Here is a 22,178-nt window from a genome sequence, read left to right as displayed (position 1 = left end):
GTAAGCTGGTCACATCTTTTCTCTTCAGAAACTTTAAAGTACTAGGAAAAAGGTAAGGAAGTTCAGATTAAAACAAACCCCAGGAAACACTACTGAATTTTTTCATCACTGTGTAAGAAGATGCATTTCAATGGTCTCCAAGGAACAAGAGGTAAATTTCCGCTCATTTTTTCTCTTTCCCTGCTTGGGAAAGAACAGCCTGGTTCTAGGGTGCCAGAGGGGAAGGAGAGGGCAGTTTCACACTCAGGGCTGGCTTCAACCAGCGGTAAGGGAAATTTTCTGTTACTTTTTTTAAAGCCAAGCTAACTTGATTTAGTGATTTCTGGTTATCCCCATACTTTTTTAAAGGGAAGCTTTGCTGACTACACTTGAGCTTTGTTTCTGATGAGTGAGCCCACCAGCTCTCACACTTGTTTCCTCTCACCTTCTTCATCAGGTTAAAGCTTCTTAGGCTCACCTTCAAGGCCCTGCACAAATCTGCCTCTGCCTACATCTCTGCTTTCATTTTCGCTCACTCATCTCTGGCTGCCCACACTCCTCACAAGTGGTTCTGTTGTTCCTAAATGCTCTCCCGTACCCATCTTTTTTTTTGTCTTCTTCTGTGCTGTCCCGTGTGCTTGGAGCTCCCTATCTCTTTCTCGTCATCTCTCAAGCTACCAAACAATCACAGATTTTGCAGGTCTCAATTTTGGGAAGTCCAAACCTTTGGCCTTGTGGAACACCTACAGCTCTAGCTGTAGTTAACTGGAGTGGTGGTACTTGGCACCTTAGAAAATCAGGCCCATGGTAGCTGAAGTTAAGCACCTAAAGATTACTTCCCTCCAAATCAGTGCCCACTTCTAAAATGCAACCCTTTACAGATACATTTTCAAAAGTGCTGAGTACACTAGTTAAAATCAACAGAAATTGCAGGTACACAGTGTCCCAGAAAACTAGGCTTCAGTAATTGTCCTCTTTTTGCAACACCCACTATGACTACTGCCTGTCTTTTGCTATAGGTCAGGGGTTCCCAACATTTATGTGCCCAAGGGCACATTCAAATTTAAAAGAAAAAGCAGTGGGTGCCAACATGAACATTAAAGTTTAGAATTTAGATCAATCCAATCATCTCATCCATCGCTTAAAATTGCATTAGATCCGCCACTTCAAAATGCAGCTGCCCTTCACTTTGTATTCTTTTGAAGTTTTCTCCATGGCACCCGTGGGGACCACACTGGGAACTGCTGCTATAGATTCTCTGGCACTGGGGTACCCACGCTACTCTGTGTACCTGACTATACCCCAAAATAAAAGAAAAAAGAAAAAACTCAAGCGTCAATTGTGTACACACACACACACACACACACACACACACCCCCCCCCAATCAGATTTGGCATGTCGTTATAGCTCAGACATGAGGAAGGGCTCTGTGTGTCCAGAAGCTTGTCTAACATCTCTCCCAACTACACAGTTGGTTCAGTAAAACCTATCATCAAAAAGCCCCTCCTGCTTACAATGCAGAAAAGGCAGTTGGCTACAGACACAAGAAATCATTACTTCCTTGATACAGAGTCAGATGCAAGGAATGATTATAAACTTATTATAAACTTATATCACTCCAAAGTTCTCACCCTCAGAGTCCCACAAAGCACAGTACACATTTACAGGAAATCAGTTGGAGAGCTGATAAGGCAGCACAAGCAGACATGTACACAGCACCAAATCTTAACTTTTTGCTGCTTAGCTGAAAGCAACACCCAAATAACAACTGGCTAAAGCTGATTCTAACCAAGACAGAACTGATGCTGCCAGGAATAAGGGTATTTTTCAATAAGTTTCCTTCTATGAAATTCTCTCCTCTATCAACAGTCTCTGTTCCCAGACTGTTGAAGTGAGTCACTGCTTTGGAGTCTGCTTGGACCTCTCAATGCTATGGACACCCAGATAATACAGTAGCAAAAAGCCTCCACTGCTATATGTGACTGGCCACAAGATCACGCTCAGTCTGACCAGACACACCTCTGAGCACAGGCTGATGTGTGCCGACTTCCAGAACTGTTTACCGCAGCTCATATCTACATAAGAAGCCACATATTTAAAAAAAAACCGGTCTTTAATGTAACAGCCCATCAATTCACCACTGTAAGTCACTGTGAATGCACTATCTCCCCATCTGTCTTTTGGCACTGGCTCCCTACTGAATTCTGGCCATTTCAAATTCTCTATCCTGATATTTAGGAAGTAGTAAGAGTGATCACAGGCCTCGCTCTGTTGAGGTCTAAATGGAAAACCCAGCTCTTTGATGTAACTTTCCATGAGTAAATTCTTTAGAATTTCACATAAGTAATAAAATAATCAAGTTATTTCACTTACAGGTTGGGAAGGAATGAAGAAAAGAGAAATTTTAATTACTATGTCTACACTGAAATATTATGACAATGGGGTCCATTAATACTTAGATCGGTGGGCACATTTAAAATAATTTATTCTACTGCCTACGTAAAAGTCACTTGGTTCCCCAAAATCACCTGTGATAAGTTTGTGATAACGAGAAATATAAATTTGTGTGCAATGTCAAGACTTACACATTGGGTTTTGGGTCCTAGGTGTTTCAACTGTACTATCAATGCCCAGTTTAGACTGCAGGCATCTAGGGGTAAGGACTGAAATTTCAATAACAGTAGAGTTAAGCATACTGTTTTCATTCAGTAACAAATATTAATAATTAAGTCCACGATTAAGAAGGACTCTTGATCCCTCAGACTCCAGTGATATTTTCAGTTACTTTTCAAAGTACAGTTGAAAATTGTCATTTTCTTCTTCTCTGATATTTTTTTTTCTTTTCCTGGATGTCACGTATGTTTGACACACCACGCAGTCATAGACACACCCTGCAGAATACAACAGATAATCAAATAAACACGCCCTGTAAAGAAATGCTCTCACCCAACCCTGATACAGGGCTACACATAACACAGAACACACCCCTGCCACATGGGCTTGCAAACAAAGGGCTACAGTTGAAGCCAACAAGTGCACCTAGGCAACAAAAGAGGTGCTTAAAAAAGTCAAGTGCCCTTAACAGTGACTGCACATACCCAATCGCTGAGCAAAACTGAACTGACCTAAGCAGTGACTGTACATACCCCACTCATGAACAAAGCCTCAAAGATTTACATTAACAAACAATGACTGCACATGACCTAGTCAAATGTTGCCAAATTATGCTTGAGAAGTTAGAGTTCAAGACAGAGGTTAAATTTGTGCAATAGGTAAGAAACTGCAAAAGAAAAGAAAACGAGGACCAATTTATGTGATCTTAACACAACATTTATAATCCACATTTTTCCTGAATGGTTAATGGAGCTCAGATTATTCTTTTTAGAAATAAGAAGCCCTTGAGATGACACAGGAAAGCTGATCAAAATAAATGAAATATTATAAAATTAATGAGGAGTTAAAATAAGGAATAGTGTATAATATACAGATTAAGAGTATCGAGGAAATTTAGACTTCTTACTAAGGGGGAAAATGTGTGGAGCAAATTATTGAGGTAGACGACTGAAACAAAGCCTATAAAGAACACTGTTGTTCACATAACCGTGACTATATTGACACTTTGGGAAAAGTGCAGAAAATGGTGACAAAAGTCATCAGGAAGCCAAATTAAATCTGTTCAGTGTGGCTAATAGTGAGTAAGATGGTACAGGATAGCAGCATATAAAAATATTAGCTGACTGAAAAAGCATCTCAGGTCCAATCTTTAGCGGGTGTGAATGAGCACAGCTCCATTTAACGTAATGTTTTGTAACAGGTTAGGATCTAGCCCCTAAGAATTACTCAGTGCAATCCTAGAATTATGTAGTGTGGTACTCCAGTAGGAAAAAGAATAAGAAAAATATAGGCTGAATATTAGGAAGTTTTTGAACAATAAAATAGATATATTTGCCTTATTTGGCTGTGGCACAGTCCCCCAAGAAGCACCAGCATTAGGACTTTTAAACCTATACTAAGCCAAAGGCTAGAAAATGTGCTGCAGGGAACAATCCCACAAAAGACAAAGACAGGGCTTTTCTTTCTCTAACTTCTATGACTACAATGAGAAGCAAGCTAGCTTGGGGGAGACGCAGGTATCTGAGAGTCTATAAACCCCAAGTCTCTTCTTGCCCCTCTGTCTCAATTTCCCTGTCAGTAAAAAGACGTGATTTTATCTATCGGGGTATTGTGGTATCAAACAGGATACCCCAATATGCCAGGGTGGAGCATCAAAATAAATTCCCTTTCTTGGCTGCTGGCATGGATCAATACAGAATTAATCTTGGAAGAGCTTGCCTTCGCTTGCTATTTCTTAATCACTTATCTATGAGATACTGGTTAGGAATCTAGATCGAATCATAAATGACCTGTTTCCCCTCTAAGGAAGTGATCAGGAACATGGAATGTGTTACTTATTTCATTGAGACGGTGACAGTAAAATTTGGAGCCTCTTGACTACTAATCTAAACTAATCCAATTCTGTGGTCTTAAGTGAGTCACTTCACCCCTCTGGTTTGGTTTCTTCATCTGTAAAGCAGTAATGTTAATATTTACTTACTTCAAAGGAATTGTGAGGATCAATTGTTAGCAAAGCACTTCGAAGAGAAACATTACATTGTATTAGCAATGCCATCACCAGAGATTAGTAATGTATTAATTCTATGTGGAAAGGTAGTTAACTCTCCAATCCAGATATCAGTATCATTTTACTTATTCCAATTATACTACAGTGACCTCAAGTAAACTCTTTCTTTCAGTTCTCATACTAATACACAGTGTGATCTAAGCAACCACACCCAGCTGAACTTCAGTCAAATTCCTGTTCTTATCTCAGGCTTTCTAAAAACCTTATGTAATTAAACAATGTCATGACCAGGGTCTTATCTCAAGGCATTACCTTCTTGCCTTGGCATGGCTATGAGTTGGATCAAGCTGGAAAGCCAATCTGGCACTGATCCCAGAGTCTATCCATTTCTTCAAAATTTGATTTTACTTTTTGCAGTGAGGCCTGCTGCTGTGTTATATTCCTGAATCTGCAGCCTGAGCTATTGACTACATTACAATTTTAAGGGAATTTGTAACTAATTTAGATTTGCTTGGCTTGTAATATGGTTTATGTCCTCAGGCAACTACTACTAATGATATTGGATAAGCATAGCAGCTAGCAGTGTTTCAGCCTTGCCTGTAGCCTAGGCTGCCCCATGCTCGTCTTCCTGTAACTTGATCAACTTTGGTTTTTATTACCCTGTAGATGGGTATCATTAACCATGTCTATGTAACTGGTAAGACCTCATGAAAGCTGGGAATAGTCTCATTGGTTCCAATTGCTTTTTAAATGTTGAAACATAATACTGAGCATGTTAACTATTTCATTGCTGATCATTTAGCAAAAAATTCTATTCATGCAATCAGATATTGTAGGTGCCTGATGAGATCCAAAAAAACCCCTCTGAAGTATTTTTATCAGTCATAGAGAAGTAGGGCTAGAAGGGACCTCCAGAGGTCTAGTCCAACCCCCTGCCTGATTCTTATTCAAATCATCCCATACAAAGCATAATTTAAACTCTATATAAGACTACCATCAAACCTGACACAACATAACCTAGCACCCTAATCTGACACAGGCAAAGCAGGGAACCATGGCAGACAATGTCCTGCTTCTATGAAATGCTGTCAATATACACTCAAGAGGTCCCTGGTAGAGGGCCATGACCCCTGCCACAGGAGAGGCAACCCTGCCCCCCCACATCTGAACATGGGGTAAAATTCCTGCCTGGTCCCAAATATGGTGATTAGTCTGACCCCGAGCAGAGAGGAAATAACCTCTAGCCAGGAACTTCTGGCTTCGGTCCTAGCAGGAGCATTGGAACACCCCAGTCAAAGTCCCCAAGCCAACACCCAGTGCCTCTGGGAAAGCTTAAAAACCCCACTCAGAACCTGATGCCATTCTGACATGGACCTGTTAATACTTACCCTTTGCTTACCTGAGCCAGTTACTATCTACCCTATAGTAGCTTTATCCGGCCCACATTTTCTCCAATTTGTTTATGAGAAAGGCACGTGGGACTTTGTTAGAGGCCTTGCTGAAGTCCAGATACACTTTATCTACAGCATTCCCTTCATCCACCTGAGTAGTTTGTCAAAGGAGATCTGTTTTTTTTTCATAAATCCATGCTGGCTGTTTGTAATCAACCTTTCCTCCTCCAGATGCTTGCAAATGCTACCCATTCTCTTGGGCATCTGCAGGACTGTCCCCTACAGCAGGGGTTCCCAACCTTTTTAGATCAAGGCCAACTGCATTCCAGAAGTGACCGGCATACTGCGGAGCAGCAGCCAAGCCTTTTTTATTTTCAGCTGCCGCTCGCCACACCCTCTTCCCCTTGCTGCCAGCAGGTGGTCAGCAATTGCTGCTGGTTGCTGCTGACACTGCCAGCGGTGTCTGTGGGAGCTCTCTGCTTACCACTGCTGTGCTCCTGCTGCCAGCACCGCCATGTCCCACCAGCCACTGGAGGCACACATCATTCATGATCTTTAGTGGCCGATAACAGTGCTCCTTGCTGACCACTCACTATTGATTTACACTCGGGTCCCTCTTAATGTGTGGGTTGCATTCCAAAAAAAACTTGCAAAAAGCAAATTCACATGAAGCAACTCCATTATTACATGCAATTAATAGGGATATGTACCAGCCTCCTTTTTTGCTTCATGGGCTGGCTCAGGAGCAGGGTTAGGAGATGCGCTAGAAGGTCACTTAGACAACATTTCACTAAATTCAATAATAAAGGCAAATAGATGCACCGCAACATGAGTGCAAGTAGCACAGTGCTGCACAGAACAATGGACGATGCGAGACTGAGGCAAGTGTGTGATGGAATCGCATACTCGCCCCACTCACCCTCCCACAATGCTTCACTCACATCATTGCATAGCCGCGTTGCATGCTTCTTCACACAAGACTGAATTTTTCTTGCACAAAGCAAGTTTCTGGGATAGAATAGTCGTAGCATATAAGCAAATTTGCACAAAACGAATTTGTATAAAGAGAAACCCAAGTGTACAAGTCATACATGGTACAGCTATGAGCAGCTTCCCACTTGCATTGTTATCAACCTAGTAGCTTCTGCTAATGGCTTTTTGCTGCAGACAAACTATAATAACTGCTAAGGCCAGGATCCAACATACCTACTGTCTATGCTACAGCACAGCACAGCACAGAAAAGAAATATGGCTACAGCCAAAATACCTCGTTAGTCAAGAAGTGTGAGGGAAAGAGGAAAATGACAGAACGCTACAGATAGCACTTTCATAACAGTGGTCACTTTGTTGATTGAACCACCTGTTTTTCTTCCACCTGTTGTCATTGCCCCCCTGCCCTGTGAGTCTGCTTCTTTCTGTTCTTTCTCTGGTAGTTCACCTAGAAACTTGGGCTATGAATGGAAACGAGAGAAATTTAGCCAACAAACAGAAAAGTGCCCTAAAGCTCCGACCTGTTAGTCTGTGCAATAGTCTAAAGGAAAGAATTAAAATTTTCTTGATTTTTACTTTTTTATTTAATTTGTATCCAAAATTAGCCAAAATTAATTCCAAATCCAAGTGTCCAGCATCATAAGTGACCCTACTACTGACAAACATCCTCCATCTGCACTTGGGGCTTCAGATGTTTCCAAAACCTTTGGCCAGCATCCTACTTGCAGGCCCAAGCCCGGAGGCTTGGGGTTCGGATGTCCCTAAATTTTGCTTGCCCTTAGCCACAAGGCCCCAGAAGCAACCTAGGAAGGAGACTCCCATTTCCATAAACTGGGCTTACAGCTGCTGCACCTCGGCAGGTACTGAACCATGCCAGAAGAGCAGTTCTCCTGGGGTGGGGTTCAGGAAAACTGCCTTCTTGGACACAGATACATGGTATTACCCCTGCCAGGTTAAGAAACCACTATGCTCGTCCTGAGCCTTCTACAGGAGAGGTTTAAACTAAGATGAAGAAAGCCCTAGAAATTAAACTGTATGGCAGAAGTTCCCGACCCCCAGGCCACAGCCCAGTACCAGGCCGTGAAGGGTTGGTTACCAGTCCACAGAAGGGTCAGCTGCCAGACTGGAAGGGCAGAAGTGACCGGCATACTGTGAACTGACAGCCAACCCTTTTTTATACTGAAGTGTTGGCAGTGCCTTTTTGCAGGGGCTGCACCCCCACGTGCACCCCCTACGCACCGCCAATGCTAAAGGTGCAAGGAGCAAAAGCATCTGTCCAAAGCACCTGAACCAAAGATACTCAAGTTATTTTGGATGCTTCAGCTTCTCCTTGTTTCCATTTTCCAATGACAATGGATGGGCCAAGAGATTTGCAAGAGGGGGGAGTGATGGTGGGAGCCAGACCGTGCTCGGGGCCGTGTGCAGAGAGGAGCGCCGTGGGATGGCAGAAAGACATCTCTGGACACAGGCACGTGTCTGGTTGCTCACTGTGGTCCCACTGGGACACCGGTCTCCATAAGGGCAACGGGCTGCGCTGGCCTCGCACGCCGCGCGAACACCTGCATCGCAGGATCTGTCCAACAAAACCTGAAGCCTCTGCTCTGCCTGCCGTCCCTTTGAACTTCAGGACTTTCCACTCAGCCATCTCTTCTGGGCGCCACGCACCGGCCTCAGCTCAGAGCCTACCTCCGAGACCCGGCGGCGCCGCCCCCGCGCTGCTCCACGTGCGTTCTCGCGGCGCCGCCTGTCCCTTTAAGGGGGCAGCGGAAGCGGCGCCGAGTGCCCAATGGGGCAGCGCTTCTCGGACGCGTCATTTCCGGGTCCTGCAGCCGGCACGCGCGGGACCTAGAGCCGGGCCGGGGCCCCGCCACCACCATGCCCTTTGACCTCCGCCGGTGAGTGCGCCCTGTTCCGCCCCCCAGTGCGTCTTCGGCTGCGGAGGAAGGCAGGAGGCGCGAGGGTCCCGGCGTGTGGAGAAACTTTGTGTCCGGCTCCTCTCGTGGCCCGGCTGGCAGCTCCCGGCCTCCAGAGCGCAGAGGAGCCCTGGACGCCCAGCTGCTGCCAGGCTCCGGGGGGTGTTGTAGTTCAGGGCTGTGTTGGCTCCCTAGGCCGGGAGCTGGAGCCAGGCTGCACTGTGCCCCTGCACATGGGAGCTCCCAGCCGGGGGATGCTTGCTGATGCAGGGGGAACGCAGGATGCTGATGGAGCATCAGATCCCCTCGTGCTGTGTTGCTGGTGCAGGGGGATCAGGGTCCTGGGCTCGCCCTGCACCAACAGTGTGGTGTGATGGGGTCTGATGCTCTGACCCACAGTCATGCTTCTTGCCATTCGCGATTGTGTGTCTGATCCTTTTGCACATGTAATTGCCAGGGGCCTGAGTAACTTGGTTAATGTGGAGCTGTGGGTGCAAGTGCTAAATAGTTTTTTTTGGGCTTGTTGTGTCTTTCTGAGCACAAGCGCTGAATCCCTCTAACTCCCTAAAGAAGCAGGAAATGTGCATCTGTAGGGAAGGGAATCTTAGCTGCCCATCTGTTTAGTGCTGTTATAATAACATTGCAAAACAAGTATTGGCAAATTGGGAAAATCGGCAACAAGAAGATGCTTCCCATGTAACTTGATCATGGAACTTCATCTGTAATCCCCTCTGAAATGTTAAGATGGCTTGGGAGAATCACAATGAATTAGTCCTCTGGTGCAAAATGATTTTATTTGTGCCTGCTACTGTTCCAAATCAGGCCTCTAAATTATCCAGTTCGACAGGATCCTCCTCTTTATTCGTAAGGGACTAGTGATCCTTGGGATATGTCTTTGAATGAGAATGCTTGCTGAAGTACAACGTAGCTGAAAATGATATGATTCATTATATCCACCTAATTTTTGGGGGGGTCTGTAGCTTCAGATCAGTTCCAGGCTCCTGTGTTTGCTGCGCATGAAACTTGGTAAGAAAATTCTTCACCAGCTCTGGTGATATTCAGTCAGTTTCAGTTCTGTAAGTCTCCATCTGCAGCCTGCAGATGTGAAAAACTACAGTCACTCCATAATAGTAGGTGAGAGGAAGTGAATTGCATGCAGCTGGATAAATGTGTTTCCCCTTAATGTCTCAAAATCCTTTTGAAAACATAAGTTCACTAAAATGAGTGGAAGGGCTGTTCATAGCAGGGCTCTGAAATGGATATATTTAATGAACCCTTCAAGCTGTAAGGCTTAGATCCATGTTTCATGGAAATGCAGAAGTGTCAGCTCATATCTTTGTTTGAGAGATGTCAGAGTCATGGATACATCAGTTTCTTTGTTTCCTTCAGCTAGAAGGACTAAAAATAGATTTTTTTCAATGCATCTTCTTACATAATGTGAACTGGAAAATAAATTGTTTCTTCTCCATCCAAGCAGAATAGCAAAGATGTATCTAACTAATATACCCTGCACTTGCGAGTTCTGATCCAGTGAACTCGCATCCTGTGTGACAAAACTCATCCCATTTTGGCAGCAGGAACTGAGGTTACGGGCAGAATCCTTGTAGAAATTAGAAGATTTTGACATGCATTAACATTGGTATGATAATTGTGAAGTTTGTGAAACAATTATTTGGGATTAAAAAATTATACTGGTACAGATAAAGCATGGTGAATGTATTCAAGAACAACAGTTGTCACAACCATATATCCTGTGGTGTGGTGTTCTGGAGAAAGTCATGTTCCCATCATTAAAAAGTCAAAGACAAAGAGAAAACATCAATCATCATATCCAAGATGCACCATTTAAAAAAAAATGTCTTTAATGCTCCATGAGGCAAGTGCCTTTTTGTTTATTTTGTGTTATCTTTTATTGGATGAACTACTAGTTGTGTGACCCACAAAATCTTGGGTTTGTTTTGTATTGTATGGTGGTGTCTGTGGCAAGAAATGAATAATTGTGGAGCTGTTTCTGTTTAAATTGTGCCCACACAGTTGGTGCAGATGGAAAAATAAGGTGTGAGAATGGAAAGTTGCAGGATCTGTTAGACCTTTCATGGGTATGAACTGCAGAACTGAAACCATGCCACTGCAAACACCAGGTCACAAACATTTTTGCCAGCTTTAAGTGGAAGGGGCATGTAAAGAATGAGTACACTTGGAGCTTTAATGACATCAAAGATGATAAGCAAGAACATTAATTATTCCTAACAATGAATTGGCAGTGAGTACAGACCTAGTGCAGTATGCTGTAGATAGAAGTTTGGGAGTTGCATGTTTTGCTAGCTAGGTCACCATGTAGTGTACCTCTAAGTAGAAAGCGGTGTATGATAGTCTGGACCAAAACTGATCAAGGCAAACATGACAAGCAGTGAGAACTGCATCTAACTGAAAAGGTTCAGCCAACAGTGAAATAAGGCATTTCTGGCCATGGAGGATGGGTTGATGTTGAAGGACAGACCAGGGATGTCAAACATGGCCTGTGGGCTGCATCTGGCCCATGGAACTGTTGCATCCAGTCCATTGGTATTCCTTTGTGCTACCAGAAGCTTACTGCCCCTTGGCTCCTCACTGTTGTGTGTTCCTGGCACTGCTGACCAGCTAGAGCCCTGTGTTTCTGGGCAGCGACATGGAGTTGGAGGTGTGAGGCTGCATGAACGTGGCTCCATGCAGCTATACGCCACCAGTTCTGTGCCTCTGCCTTGCCAGAGCACCATGCTGGTGCACATTCCTGGCTCTTCATGAGTGCATGCCCCTGGCTCCATGCTGCATGAACACAACACGGTGTAGCTGTGCACTCCTGGATGGATGCTGCTGCCCAAATTCAGCCCCACAGATCCAACCCAGGAGAAGCCCCCAAATGTCAAAGTGTAATTCGAACCCTGGTTGCAACCTCATGATAGAATGAACCTTCTGTCTCTTAGGCTGCAGGTTCAAATCTGGATCAGATGAGTAGAAACCAAAAGATTACTTTTGTACCCAGTCTGCAAAATTAGTTGACAAGTATCAGTTTAGTTCCTTACCAATGAGAATGCATATAGCAGATAGTAGGAGTGCTCAGAGGCCAAAGACTTAAGAGCCCATGACACTTAAGTATACCTCTTACACAGCTACAGGTAATCTTTCCAGCTCAGGAGCGGGTCCATGTTGGTGTGGGTCAATGGATGGAGAAAGCCTGGGCAGTAGCATGAGCTGTATCTTCTGCATATAAGTATATAAAAGTTCACTTTCATTAAGAACAAATTCAATTCATCTTAAAATTTAAGAAGTGCTTCCACCCTAAATGAATATAGAGTGAAGGAACAACCACCCTGGCCCAAAGATTCTTCTTGTTTAAAGTATGCTTACCACTTATCTAGTACTTTAATTCCTTTTTCTATTTCTGTTACTTTAATCTATTACTTTAATACCTACAAGTCTTTTCTGAAGTAGGTGAGCAGTTATTAAGATCATAGTTTCTAGGTTGAAATCTTTGGTACATCTCTTCTTGGATCTGCATGGCAGTTGAAGCACATGCCATTAAGTGTATGCCCTTCTGCCAGTACAAATTTTGGCCTCCATAAAGCACAGAGTTGTGCTGTTTTTTACTCCTGAAGTCCAAATTCTACCCATCCTTTCTTGTTTGTTAGGTCAAAGGAGCTGCATCCTAAATTAGGTTTGGATTGTGATGTGCAGGGCAGAATTCAGAATACCAGGGTTGCCATGTTTTTTTACAGGAGATGCAGGTGTCATTAAGATCTTGGTGCATCTCTGGCATGTGTGCACTTTTGCATTTGCACAAGTCAAACTAATGCTACATGAGCAGTTCTCGGCTTTTTTAGACTTGAGGCATCCCTGGATAGACTCGAGAAAACACTTGGAAAATACCAGCTTTTAGTTTTCACTTTTTTTCTACCTATATAAAAATAATAGAGCAGTTTTTTGTTGCAAAAAACTCAGAAAAGCCACAACGCTGGATTTCTATTTGAAATCTCCAGCTTTTTTTTTGTAAATCCATGTTTGTAAACCTAGCAGTGATAACATTGTGTTACCCCCTCTGTGGCATCCTGGTTGAGAATCACTATCCTACACCATCTTAAATGGGAATTGTGGGGCCAAATTGTATATAATTCATTCTAATTACTAATTAAACTTTGCTTCAGTAGCAAATGGTATCTCTGCTATAAAAAGACCTTTGCAATTTAAAAGGTCAGCTTCACTGCATTGTGAAGAATTATGAAGGTCAGAAACATGAAATAGGTGCATAAGAAACTGTATAATAAAGTGAAGAGAAACTTTGCCCCAGGTTTTATTTCCCTTGTGGTTGATGACTTTTCTAGCATCAGTCAATTTGTTAGTTATATTTGACTCTGTGAAAGCAACCAAAGCTTCCAAATTCTTTCAGTACTCTTCACCTGTTGATGTGTAGCCTGAGAGAAACTAAAACCAAGTAGTAGCAGGTTTCAGTTCTCATTCTAACATGAGGCAGTTCTGAAGTTGTGCTGATTGATCATAGCCCTGTGCTGTTTTGTAAAAAAAAAAAAAAAAAAAAAGAAAGGCATTGCTGTGCGGCCTCTTATTTATAGTTAATTGAGGAATTTAGAATTATTTCTCATCATTTAATCACCTTGCTGGTTTTATGTTGCTTAATGCCATGAATGGAGTATTATAGCCTACTAATACACTGTGAATGGATTTTAGAGGTCATGGGGGAAGGAGCTAGATTTAGAAGCAATTTTTATTTAAATTGGAAATTGTAGCAGTGACTTATACTTTTTTTGTACGGTACCTGGTCAGCTGGGGTCCTATCTTTGTTGCCCACAGGCACAATCTTAATAAACAGGATTTTGTTTTAAAGGGACTGTTCGTGGGGATGGGTATTGTAATCCGCACCTCAAAGTTTCTGTTTTTGGGGGCATAGGCACATCCTTGCTTCAGTTCTTATTTGTCTTTCCTGAGCTAATTGGTCAATCCCTAATTGAAGCTGACATGCTTTCAACTTAATTGCTTTGTAGCAGAAGGTGGGGGGAGTGTTTGAGTTTTTAGTTTAAACCCATCCATTGTGATTGGTAATAAGTGAAGTGATGTTTAAAGTACCCAGTCTGGAGTCAGAATTTAGTGATGTAAACTATCTCAGGAACCAGAGAGTACTGTAATGTTGTGCTTTTGTTCATCCACCCTGAATAATAAAAACTGGCCTTAAAGCAGCAGATTGCTAACCACTTAAAAGCCTTATGAAGCATTTCTTCTAAATTCTGAGATATCAAGCAGTAACTTTTGCATTCGGTTCTGGGCACTGATGAAAGCTTTCTTTGTGATCCTCACTCTTAGGAGGAGAACAAACATAGCTGTCCTACCTGATCTTTTCCTCATCTTGCCCCTTGTGAGAGATTTATGAGGCTTGAAACTCCAAATCCTGGTTTTATGACCCTCAGCATGGAAACTAGATGAACACACACCTTACATAAATTCAACCTGGCTATTTGCTTATTTTTGAGCAGAGATCATGACTAAATGACATGCCATTATTGCAAGATCAATATAAAATGGTAATGGAAATGTACATATTTGGTCCTGTTGTAATTGGAATCCTCAGGACTTTTTACAGATTCAAAATGAGTTTGCAGTACTGATAAGCTAGTAGCAGTTTGTACTGCACCAGTCTGTTTGTTCTTTCTCAGTGTGCTGTTTAACCAGCTGAATTAATACACAGTCGTTTATTTGCCAAAGTTACTAACTGAACTTCTGCAAAGGAGCTTCGGATGCCTTTTGTGTAGAGCATAAGTATTGGTGCTAGCTGGGAATGGACGTGTATTTCTTCAAGGGTAGTGCTTTATTTCTGATGTTTGTATTGTGCCTTTATGAAGAGGTCTTGGTAAATTTCATTTATAGACTTGATATATGACCTGGTTGGAAACTATTTTTCACTTCCTGATCTAATTTGTATAGGCATAAATAATAACTGTAAATTATAGTCTATGCCAGGGGTCAGCAACCCTGGCGCACGTGCCGAACGTGGCACATGAGGCCGTTTTGCTTGGCACGCTATGGCCAGCCTTGTCTCTGGGTAGCTGCTGTCAGCGATGGAGCCCGGGCTTCTCCCAGCAGGGCTTGCAGTGTCCCAGCTGCCTGCTGGGAGCAGCCTGGGATCCTGGCTGGCAGCAGCTCCCCAGAGCCAGGGTCGGCTGCAGCCGGGAGGCTTCAAACAGCTGTGCCGGGCTCTGGGATCAGCTCTGCACTGGCAGGCATGCCTTGGAGTGGGCAGTGGGGGAGGGGCCTGAGGCAGTGCAGCCCTGGTCTTTTCCCTGCTCCTGGCATGGAGGTGATGAGCCCTGCTAGCTGTTTGTAGCCAGCCCGGCCTCTGGGCAGCTGCAGCAAGCAGTGGGCAGATTGCAAACAGCTGCACCAGGCTCCACAGCTCTGGGATCAGCTCCGTGCTGGTGGCGACCGTGTGCGCACCTCGGGGCGGACAGCAGGGCAGCGCAGCCTGCCCTGGGGTGCCTATGTAGTCACCACCAGCACGGAGCTGATGCCGGAGCTGTGGAGCCTGGCGCAGCTGTTTGGAGCCTCCCAGCTGCAGCTGGTCCCAACTCTGGGGAGCTGCTGCCAGCTGGGATCCCAGGCTGCTTCTAGCAGGCAGCTGGGATGCTGGAAGCCCTGCTGGGAGCAGCCCAGACTCCAGCAGCTACCCAGAGCTGGGGTAGCTGCTGGCAGCCACAAAGCCCGGGCTGTGGGGCAGGGGCTTTGGGTGGGGGCCAAGGGGCAGTAGGGCTGGGGGGGCAGGGTCTTTGGGTGGGGGGAAAGGGGTGTAAGCAGGGCATCCTGCCATGTACCCCTTGCCCTCATTTTGTTTTTCTGCCATGCTGGCACTCTGGCACCTTCTGAAATAGGCGTTGTGGTGTTTTTTGGCATTCCGGCCAAAAAACGTTGCCTACCCCTGATCTACGCTATTAGCTGCTGTTTTAAACTCCAGAAGATCTTATTAGCTGATGAAGTAGTAGTTATATACCCTGGAATAAAGGGCACTGTGCCAATACCACTTTAATATTAAAATTTAGTATCTCTGATTGCCATAAGGCATGCGTATATTATTGCTGGTGAACAATGTTAAATGAGATGCGGCTCATCCAGTTGCACCCAATACAGAATTCTCATGAAATAACCAAAGTTTGTTTGTTTTTAAACCATGAAATTGTCTGGCCTATAACTTTATTTAAACAAGAGGTCTTTGAGGGGATCTAAAATAAGCAGTCACAGCAAATTAATTATCCATGTAAGACTGGATTATATTGAGAGATTCTAATGATGCTTGTGACATAGGTTGAGGTGTGTATGAATCCAAATACAGTAGAATGCTAAACAAGCACACTTCATTCAACCACATATCTTGTCGACCCTATTTAGTTTCTACAGTGCAGTTTTCTTCTTTTTCTCAGGGTTCTGTAAAAAGTTCTTGCTCTTTTTGATACTAGAAATCTAGTACTATTTGTAAGCACTTGAAGAAATATCTTTCTAAATTCCTAGGAACATTTAAAAAGTGCTTTCAGGCACAATTTCTGCCTATAGATGACAAGAATTTTGAATTGCTTCAAAAGTGGAGGGGGCATTGGTCTTCCAGAGCTTGCATCAGCTGTTTCACTGTAATTTATGCCTGTGTGCTCCAGCAGTGATGCACATGAGCTAAGCCACTATAAATTCAAAACTGAATGAAACAGGGTTAAAGTTGCATTGGTTTTGCTACAATTGTAACTGTCACACTGGCTATACAGTAGTAATACATTTTAGTCAATTCACTGGGGTGGTTTGGTTCCAATTAAAATGGGTGTTTGGTGTTAGAATTATAGACAATTAGGGTTGGAAGGGACCTCCAGAGGATATCTAATCTAACCCCCTGCTCAAAGCAGAACAGTCACCAACTAACCAAGGTTTTGTCTAACCAGGTCATAAAAACCTCCAAGGATGCAGATTCTGCAACCTCCCTGGGTAACCTGTTCCAGTGTTTTACCACCCTCCCACTGAGAAAATTCTTTCTGATATCTAACCTAAACTTCCCTTGCTGCAACTTGAGACTGTTGCTCCTTGTTCTGTCACCTGCTACCACTGAGAAAAAGCTAACTCCATCCTCTTTCGAACCCCTCTTCAGGTAGTTGAAGGCTGCTATTAAATCCCCTCCCAGTCTTATGTTCTCTAGACTAAATAAGCTCAGTTCCGTCAGCCTCTCCTCACAAGCTCCCCAGCCCCTGCTGAGCTCTCCAATTTGTCCAGATCCCTTCTGTAGTGGGGCCCCCAAAATTGAATGCAGTACTCCAGATGTGGCCTTACCAGTGCTGAATTAGAGGGGAATAATCACTTCCCTTGCCCTATTGGCAACACTCCTACTAATGCAGCTCAGTATGCCATTAGCCTTCTTGGCAACAAGGGCACACTGGTGGCTCAGATTCAACTTACTGTCCACTGTAACCCCCAGGTCCTTTTTTGCAGAGCTGCTGCTCAGCTAGTCAGTCCCCAGCCTGTACTGGTGCATGGGTTCGTTCTATCCTAAGTGCAGGACTTTGCACTTGTCCTTGTTGAACCTCATGAGATTTCTTTTGGCCCAATCTTCCAATTTGTCTAGGTCACTCTCCTCCCCCCTCCCTCCCCATCTTGGTGGGACTAGCCCTACCCTCCAGTGCATCTTCTAGTCCCTCCAGCTAGATGTCATCTGCAAACATGCTGAGGTTGCACTTTATGCTATCTTCCAGGTTGTTGATAAAGATATTGAACAAAACTGTCCCCAGGACTGACCCCTGGTGCACTCTACTTGATACCGGCTGCCAACTAGATATTGAGCCATTGATTACTACCCTCTAAGGCCAGTGGTCCAGCCAGTTTTCTATCCACCTTACAGTCCATTCATCCAGCCCATACTTTTTAGCTTGCCTGCAAGAATGTAGTGGGAGACTGTATGGGAAGCCTTGTTAAAATTAAGATATGCCACATCCGCAGGTTTCCCTGCATCCACAGAGCCAGTCATCTCATCATAGAAGGCAATCAGATTGGTCAGGCATGACTTGCCCCTGGTGAGTCCATGCTGACAGTTCCTAATCACCTGCTTCTCCAGGTGCTTAGAAATGGACTCCTTGAGGATCTGCTCCATGATTTTTCAGGGACTGAGGTGAGGCTGTGACTGGTCTGTAGTTTCCTGGATCCTCCTTTTTCCCTTAAATATAGGCAGTATGTTTGCCTTTTCCCAATCATCTGGGATCTCTTCATCGCCATGAGTTATGATGGCCAGTGGCTCTGCAGCCTACCAGGCAACTCCCTCAGCACCCTCAGGTACATCCTGTCTTGCCCCATGGATTTGTATACATTCAGCTTTTGTAAACAGTCCCTGGGCTGTTATTTAGCCACTGTTGGGCTGCTTACCTTCTCCCCAAACTGTGCTGCCTGGTGCAGTAGTTTGGGAGCTGACCTTGCCTGTGAAGACTGAGGTGAAAAAGACATTGAGTACTTCAGCCTTTTCTGCATCCTCTGGCATTAAGTTGCCTCCCCCATTCCGTGAAAGACCCACACTTTCCTTGATCTTTCTCTTGTTACTGACATAGATGTAGAAACCCTTCTTGTTACCCTCCATATCCCTTGCTAGCTGCAACTCCAATTGCTCTTTGGCCTTCCTGACTTCATCTGTGCACACCCAAGCAATGCTCTTATACTCTGTGTTCTACTTATTTCTAAGTTCTCAGTACCTCTTTCTCCTCCATTCTTGATGGAATACAATTTGTGGACTAAGCAAACAGGAGACAAATGTTAAGCTTCAGTAAATTGTGGTTCATTTCTTGTTGGCTTCACTTTACCAGTGCATCTGTCTTGCTTGGTTTGTTTGCTGATTGCCACAGTCCTCTCCTTGTGATATCTTAATTTGTTGCCCTGCAACCAAAGGATCATAGCATCACTGAGCCAGCAGCTGTGGATAGTAATCAGTCAGAGCTCATGGCAGTTTTGCATGTGTGCGCACTACTTTAAGTTGCTTTTTCTTTAATAAAAAAAAAAAAAAAAGCACATACATTTTTTAAGGCCAGAAAGAACAGTTCAATCATCTTGTCTAACCTCTCGTATAAACCTAAGCTATTAAGCATTTCATCCAGCTATTCCTATATTCATGGAAAAGTTTATCTTCCAAAGGCCTGTTGAAATCTTCCTTTCACCATGTACATTGCAAAACTTACTATGTACTGAAATGGTTTTCTAAATGCTTTAATATATACATAGTGATCAAGGCTCTGAGAATAGTCAACTTGTTACACTGAGACAGTTTATGATTTGTTGGTTGGGTGTACTATTGTAAAAGGTGACTTCATTTGGAGTGATAGTGTGATGAAAGTCCAACTGCTTTTGAACTGGTTCTGCAGGTGTCGCAGTGTTGAAGGAGGATTTTCTTAAATGAAGCATGTCTTATACTTATCAGGAACTCACTCAAGGAGCCAGAAATAAGAATTGGTTTTATAATGAATGGACATTTTGTAATGTGCACACATCCGCATTAATATAACATAATTACTAATTATAATGCTCAGCTCTACCTTTTCAATTTTTTAATAGTCAGATCATGAGACAACTCATTTGCCTGCCTTCCTTCTGTTAACTGCCTTAGGCCATTCTGTACAAGACAGAAATTGGGTTAGGAAACGTGCTAAACATTGGTACAACTCATTTATATGTATGTATGTATGTATGTATGTATTTCTTACTCCAATGCATGATTAGTATCAGGTGCCCCCAAGGCTTCATCCTGGTTGGCATAGTCTCAGATCACATGTATATATTTGTGTGTGTATATGTGATCTGAGACTATGCCAACCAGGATGAAGCCTTGGGGACACCTGATACTGATCATGCATTGGAGTAAGTGGGGAGCCACTCAACTGAATTGGGTCTGTGAACTGTTATAAGATCTGTAGCCTTATTTGAGAGCACTAATACTGTATTTTCTTGCATGAAACGCACAATTTTGAGCTAAACCAACTGGGGGAAATTAGGGTATGCATTGTACTTGAGAAACATAGATCCCCGGGGGTCCAGAAATTTGGCTGTGGGGGAGTGGCATGGTGGCAGAGTTAATTGCTGTGGCCCTGGGAGCCAGAACAACTAGCTCTGCTACCACTGCCCTGCCACCATGTTTCTGCAACTGTGGGGATCCCCCTGACCAGATGATAAGTTTCTGTGTGCTGGTCTGATATGGCACATGGGGTCATTCCACAGCCAGACCCAACATGCTGCCCCGGACCCGAGTTATTTACTTGTACTACAAGGTGAGATCTCTTTTCCCTCTTGCTGCCATCCAAAAACAGGGTGTGTCTGTATTCCAGGCATGTTATATGTGAGAAAAATACAGTATAAACCTAGCTTATCTGTAAGCTGTGGATGTTTCTGTAAACCTTTTTGGAAAACTGGATCAAAAACAGGAAGCCAAATGCTTCATCTGAGCTAAATTAATCTTTGGGTAATATAATCTACAAAAGAAATCAAAACCTACCCCAGCAGGCTCTGCCCACGCCACAGTGACAGCATTTGAACGTAAATGGAATCTACTCGGAAGCGGATATCCTTGATGCAGCAAAATGTTATTATGGAAGTGCTACCCTAAGTCCATACCATGCGGGTATGTACCTGCTGTGAGCTGGAGCAGTTCTTCATGTTCTGCTGGCTTCAGTGGATGAGTGCAGTGCAGCAGGCTCACTGGAGTGAGTTAAAGGTATGTGAGTTGTAGATTTGGTTTCGAGGCTTTGTAAAGTAGAGGACAGCAATGTGGAATCCAATACTCTTTAGTCTTAGCTCTTAAAGGCCAAGTACAAATCCTGCCTCTTGATCACGTTCTTTGAATCATTAGGTTACATTCTCTTGCTTTTAGTCCAGCAGTGGGTTGGCTCCTTTTAAATACCAGTCACTTTACTTGAACATTTTTTCTTCGTGACACTTTTCTCCTGTTTTGATGAAGGCTGGTATGGTTTGCTCACTTTATTAAAAATACGTTTTTCTTCCATTCTTCATTTTGACACTTTAGCCTCACTGCCTAAAAGGGGAAAAAAAATGCTTGTTGGCATGTATCCACAGTTGACTCTGAGGCTAGAAATACTTTCATCCTCCCCCTAATTTCCACTGAAATACATTTATGCCTCATGCTTTTCTTGAAAAATGTGTGCGCTACTGCTTCTTTTTTTTCCTTTTCATTCTGTTCCACCCTCTGAAAGAGTTTGCTCTTTTGGCAATGTCGTGACATCCCTTGAGGATGGAGAGCGGTTTACGTGCTTGGATCAGGATTGCCAAACTTAGAACAGCTCTGGCCAGCCAGGCATAATGGAGAACCTATGATAGGTAGAGATGTACCAAAATCCCAATTTAATGGATTTTGCAAAATTCAGCGTTGCCTGATAAAGTCCACGGTGGGGTGGGGAGAAGAAAACTTACTGAAAATAAAATGCTGACTCCCCAGTTCTTTCAGCCAGCCAGGGGTGGGGGGAAGGTTCCCACTGCCCACAAAATGGCTGCCAGGTCCCATGTTCTGCCATGAAATCTTCAGGCAGCTGCCTCAAATTCACTAGGTCCCTAATGATGGGGTGGGAAGTGGAGGAACAGAAGGGGAGCTAAGTTTTGGCTGAGAAGTCAGTTCAAGCAGTGAACAGAGCTTCCTTTGCTTTTACAGCCTCTTCCTTCAAGTGCTGTGGGGGCAAATGTACTATTCTAAATGCTAATTGTTTGGTTTTGTATTTTTTTTAAATCCCTTTAGGCAGGTAACATGCCCCCGTGTTGACTGGACAATGTGCGTGCCGCAATAGTATCTACACACTCGCCATATTCTTTCTACCCCTCTCCTCCCTTTACCTACAAGCTGAATTTAAAATCAGAAGTTTTGTGTAGTATTAACCTTTCTTTGTTTGAATGTTCTCAATATTCCATGTTTGAGAGAGAGCCTCGGTTAGCTGCAGTATATCCTTGAAACTGGAGTTAATTTGTTGTCGGGTAGAGAGGCCTATTCTTGTCTTTCATTTCTGTATCTAAAAATGTAATGAACCAACAGACCTCTTTAACTAATTCTTCACCTCCGTTTTCTTGTGCAGGGACCGGGACTTCCCTGCTGTGATAGAAGCCGGACTCGAGGGGATTGCCTTCAGACCTCAGGTTGGGGAGGACCGGGTTAGAGAGCTTCTGGAGGGGCTGGACGCGTTCAAGTCAGCGGGTCCGGATGCTCTCCACCCCAGGGTGTTGAGGGAGCTAGCTGGGGTTATTGC

General features: G+C 43.8%; 1 protein-coding gene across 2 annotated transcripts in view; it reads left to right on the top strand.

Moving 5' to 3' along the window:
- Window positions 1–8,774: 8,774 nt before the first annotated feature.
- ERGIC1 (endoplasmic reticulum-golgi intermediate compartment 1) overlaps window positions 8,775–22,178 on the top strand; it is a 100,639-nt gene continuing 87,235 nt past the window's right edge. For both annotated transcript variants that reach the window (XM_019506410.1, XM_019506409.1), the window contains exon 1: window positions 8,775–8,877. In XM_019506410.1, the coding sequence (XP_019361955.1) occupies window positions 8,858–8,877 (20 nt within the window). In that variant the 5' untranslated portion in view covers window positions 8,775–8,857. The remainder of the gene's footprint in view (window positions 8,878–22,178) is intronic.

The sequence above is a fragment of the Gavialis gangeticus genome, unplaced genomic scaffold (genome assembly GCF_001723915.1).
Source record: "Gavialis gangeticus isolate Ggan-Ray unplaced genomic scaffold, GavGan_comp1, whole genome shotgun sequence".
Taxonomy (NCBI): Eukaryota; Metazoa; Chordata; order Crocodylia; family Gavialidae; genus Gavialis; species Gavialis gangeticus.
The sequence above is the reverse complement of the archived record's forward strand: the minus strand, read 5'-3'. Positions and strand labels throughout refer to the sequence as shown.